The 4825-nt window shown below is 34.4% G+C and overlaps 1 protein-coding gene across 1 annotated transcript; it reads right to left on the reverse strand.

The window, feature by feature from the left end:
* Positions 1 to 468: 468 nt before the first annotated feature.
* Positions 469 to 3720, reverse strand: LOC311286715 (uncharacterized protein). Its single transcript, XM_084402969.1, has 5 exons — positions 3683 to 3720; positions 3178 to 3564; positions 2789 to 2944; positions 2560 to 2609; positions 469 to 2468 (listed from the first exon to the last, which is right to left on the reverse strand). Exons 1-5 carry the CDS (start codon positions 3717 to 3719, stop codon positions 2340 to 2342), a joined length of 759 nt encoding a protein of 252 aa, XP_084259095.1. The 5' UTR covers position 3720; the 3' UTR covers positions 469 to 2339.
* Positions 3721 to 4825: the final 1105 nt, after the last annotated feature.

The following is a 4825-nucleotide window of genomic DNA, read 5'->3' on the forward strand; positions in this document are numbered from 1 at the left end:
TCCAAATAAAGATTTTGTGCAGATGAGGCACTTTAGTTATAATAAATAAGTGATTGAATGGACTTGTCTAAATATCTCATTATCACCCACACCTTATTTGCCATTTTAATTCAACTACAAACAGGGTTACTGCAATAGCCCTCTAATAACTCTGTAATCCAGTTTTCTCTATCAGACTTGCTTTCTGCAAAGTGTGGAATGGAATCTTTTTTTATTTTTATTTTTTTGGACTGAACAGCAAAACACTGTTGTTGAAACTCCATGAGCGCCACCTACTGGTCGCAGAGAGTGGCCATGATCTTTTGCCATTTCTTATTATAGGGCCAGAAACACACACACACACACACACACACACACACACACACACAGTTACTGTACTTACACCATAAACAACAATAATAATAAATGAATATTATCCTCCCACATATCTTCTTTTGTCACTTATCTTTAATATATTTTTAAGGATTTGCCAAGCACAATGAGGGACACTGAATCAATCGACACATAACATTAATTGATATGACACATTTATTTGCTATATAACCTTCACATACAAAATGTGCTTTAAAATATTAGTTAAATAAATGTGGAATATAACAAGCATTTGAAATGTTTTAGACATTTTACAAAAAGCAAACCCACACTGCCCCCCTCAGGCCTAATAAAACTAAACACACTGATGGCTCTGACACCATGAGTCTCTTTCAGACATAATAACAGATCATGGACAAGTAAAAAAAAAATATTGCCATACTATAAAACATAACTATCCATTATATACAGTGACAAAATGTACATATAAAAGAAACATATTCATTTTGATACATTTATTTTAAATGGCATAGCACTGATTTAGCATCATTTGAACATCATTTGAGAGGTCATGTGGGATGTATTTGTCAACTTAAAAAGGAAAGCAAATATAAAAAATTAAACCAGCTCTTTGTGCTTCATTCTGAGAAATGCAGTAAATGTGAAACTTCCTCATCCATCAGAGAGTTTAAATAAAGACTGCCGCTGTCAATCACGCTTTTGCAGACATTGCATGTACAAACACCAATGTCACCACAAACTCACCACATGAACATTTACACAGACCAACCTCTTTCTTCCGTCTCATATGCACACAAGCAGTAAACTTAATGGAAACATTTGTGGTTAATATGGCAATCTTTTTAATTGGAAACAAAGCTAGACCCTTCCTCAGAAAAAGACACAGACCGTGCACTTCAGTAAAACTCCTTTGAAGAGCAACTCTGATGCTTTGAATATTTCACTTTGTTTTTATTTTAATTAGATTTTAATTAAAACAAAAGAATTACAAGCTTTAGAAAAAAGCAGACCTAACATGCACCAGTTAGAAGAAAAATAAGAGGAAAAACAAGAATATATCTTACTACCGAGAAACAACTTAAGTGGGCATTTCTCTTTTAACTTTAAAATCATAAGATAAGATAGTTTTAAAATAAGATAGATAGTTTGCCTGTTTACTTGTTGCTAACCGTTATGCAAACATGCTAATCTACTCAGCAAGCACAGAATGCTTCATCCGCCACGGATTGTTTTGGGAAAATTTAATTAGGCTAACTATAAAATTGACGCTGCAATAATTGAGTTTAAGAGAAATATAAGTACCTTAAACTAAACACCACTTCATACAGGAAACCCACGTCTACATCCTGTTATTTAGGTCATTACGTGTGTCCACAAAGACTGTGTTAATAGAGGAAAACAACATTGTACTGCAATGAGGACCAGAGTAACAACAGTAAGAGTAACAACTTACTGTTATAAACAAATTATCAATGTGTGAAAAATGTGTTAAAGTTTCCAGTCACTTTTTATATTAAGTGTCTTTAATTATGTACTTACATTAAAAAATTAGCTAAATTGTTTATTGTCTTATTTTTGTATTAAAAACACGTTTGCTTCTGTTGAGGTGGGATTCGGGTAAGTTTAGGGATAGGTTTAACGGTATGGTTAGATTTCAGGGGGCAGGGAAGGATCAACGGTGTAATTCTATAAGTTATTACAGATATTAATTACAGCTACATGCAGCTATTTTTTTAAATATAAGTATAATGTTAAAACATGTCTGTAAATAATAAGTCCATTGTATCAAATTATTAATTTAAATGTTAGTACACAGTAGTTAAAGACACTTAGGCCTAATATAAAGTGGGACCAAGGATCCAAGTATGGAATATCTTTTACTTTCAGATGTAATGGTAGAAAGTCCTCAACCTTGAATCATTACATGTGATGTTAAATGATAATGAAACCTGCAACCTTTATCATATTTGGAATGTTTAAGAAAGCACCTCAGTTCTATTTTAGTTCTACTCGGTTTCTGTTCTGACCTGAGCATATGTACTGAAGTCAGAACACTGCACTCGCTTTGTCTTGCGTTGTTTTTGTCTCCTGGTTATCACGTCTAAAGATGCATAACACACCTCTTCCTCCTCACCCTGGAATGAAAGAAATGAAATTGCTTTCTGAAACTTGCATATATTATATTTAAATGTCTATAATGAACGTGCATGTTTGCATTGTTCATACCTCAATTGTATTTCCACTTTTCAAATGGTATTTTTGATCTGTCGCAGCATCTACAGTCGATTGTTTAACATCACATACATAATGGTTTAGTTATGCAATAATGTGTTACACTTCAATTTATACATTACTATCAGTCTTTGTTAGCAGGCTTTGCTTATCCAAAGTTTATCTGTATATTAAATTAAAACTGTGGCAATGCAAAAGAAGAGTGTGCAATAATGAATGATACCTGTAGTTTTCCTCTGACAGAGGCAGTACAGACAGATAGAGGAGAGGAGAACACACACCGGACACACACTGAACAGCAGCGTCCAGCAGAGAACACAGTCTGATAGAGGAAGTGTGGAGGTGATGTTTGAGGGTCCAGAACACAAAGTTATTTTCTCTATATAAAATAAACACAAACATATCAATGAATGTTGGCTTTATATACAGTCATGAGGTGTAAAGGGTTCAGAACAAGTAGCCACTTGCTAAATATGAAATAAACACAAATGTATCAATGAATGTCAGTAAAAAATATAATTTTGTCCTGTTCATCTTGCTTCTTCAGTGAGAAAGTTCTCCAGTATCACACAAGCAATGAAATAATAATAACTAGCAGAAAGGTTTTCTTACCAGCAAAAGAGAGACGAGTTGTTAGGTGTCCAAAATAGTACACTTCAGATGAGAAGAGGCCGCCTTTGTCACCATTATATACCTTAATCTCTAATTCTGCACAGTAATACAGTCCCAGATCAGAGGCACTGATGTTAGTAATATGTAGATCATGAGAATTACTGGAGCGGTTGAAGATAAAGTTGAAACGCTGAAATGTCTCTAGATTAAATTTCTGTAAATCTATTACGAGAGAGGGTTGATTTTCATGAGAGCAGTTTCTTATCCATACAAAGCGGAAACCAAGAGTTACAGAGCGATCACAGTAGAGAGTGATGTTATCTCCTGGTGTGACTTTCATCTCCACTTCTGCTCCATAGATTCTGTTCTGACTGAACAACAAAACACCTGTAAAAGTGCAAAATAACTTAATAAAGCACTTAAATTTGAAATGTACTACCAAACAATTTGCATTCGAAAAACTCTGCAAATAGCTAAAACTTTCTCAAAAACATTTTTTTCTTACACATAAACACGATGAAAGCATTTCTTGGCCTCTCCATCTCTGTGAGTGACTGTGAATAACTGACACTATGAGGGTCTTACAGACGGCAGCTCTCATCTGATTGGTTCACGTCAATGGAAAATCTTTTCTAAAATGTCTCACGTCACAGGGGGTTGTCATTAAATTAGGTTATCATGTGTACGTACAAAGAGTAAGAGCGGTATTAACCAATCATTGATTACCCCATGGAGTTTTTTTGCTCTGATTGGTTCACAAAAATGGAAATATTCATCAAACAGAAATGAGGAGAGGGCAAAACTTTTGTTTGTCTGATAGATATGATAGATGTGTTTAGCACCAAATAATTTTGATTCAGACATGCAGATAATCATCTTCACTTGAGAAATGTTGTGCTTTCAATTGGTCAAGTTTTTTTTTAATCAAAGTGATGTTCTCTGTCGTATTGTAGTGGGTTCAAGCCAGCAACGTGTAAACATGTCAAAACAGGAAACCACAACTCTTATATACAGAACACTTACAGCATACGCCTCACATTGGCTGCTGTGACATGTCGTCAAACTTCACACATCTTACTTGATCACTGGTCACCAAGCACAAATGTTTCCATTAGCCTTTCTGTGGTTTTGTGTGTTTGTTAGAGTGCACATATTTGTAAGGAAGTTTGCTCAGCTTGTCTATACTGTGATTATACTGACAATAACAGCTGTCCATTGATCTGAAATCAGCTGCATTATATTCTAAAACAGAAACAGTAACACATGTGAAGATCAATGCATCCTATGATAAATCATCTGCACAATACACAAAAGTGTGTGATGCTTTTTATAAAAACCATTAAAGTTGGCATGAAACAGAAGTTGCGATCATCTTCCCTATTGTCATACATTTCCAAGTGAAATATCTTCTCGACCAAGAATATAGGAAATGTAATGTAATGTAAATGTAATTCAGCTTTCTGTGATGGGTAGGGTTAGGGTTAGTGTAGGCCTATGGGGATAGAAAATACAGTTTGTACAGTATTAACAGTGGTGTAATGTACCAAACTAATAATACTTCTCTACAGTACTCAATTAAAATACAGATTCTCCCAAAAAATATTTCTGTCAACTTTCACCATTACTCCACTACATTTCCTAAATAAAA

Source organism: Rutilus rutilus (assembly GCF_951802725.1).
Source record: "Rutilus rutilus genome assembly, chromosome: 2".
NCBI lineage: Eukaryota > Metazoa > Chordata > Actinopteri > Cypriniformes > Leuciscidae > Rutilus > Rutilus rutilus.

Bases quoted from the DNA above. Each gene is read 5' to 3' on its own strand.
- LOC311286715 (XM_084402969.1), bottom strand. From the start codon at position 3,719: ATGGAGAGGCCAAGAAATGCTTTCATCGTGTTTATGT. The intron at 2,610-2,788 runs GTATCATTCATT...AATCGACTGTAG, and splicing joins CTGTCAGAGGAAAACTACAG to ATGCTGCGACAGATCAAAAA. The intron at 2,469-2,559 runs GTATGAACAATG...CTTTCATTCCAG, and splicing joins AAAGTGGAAATACAATTGAG to GGTGAGGAGGAAGAGGTGTG.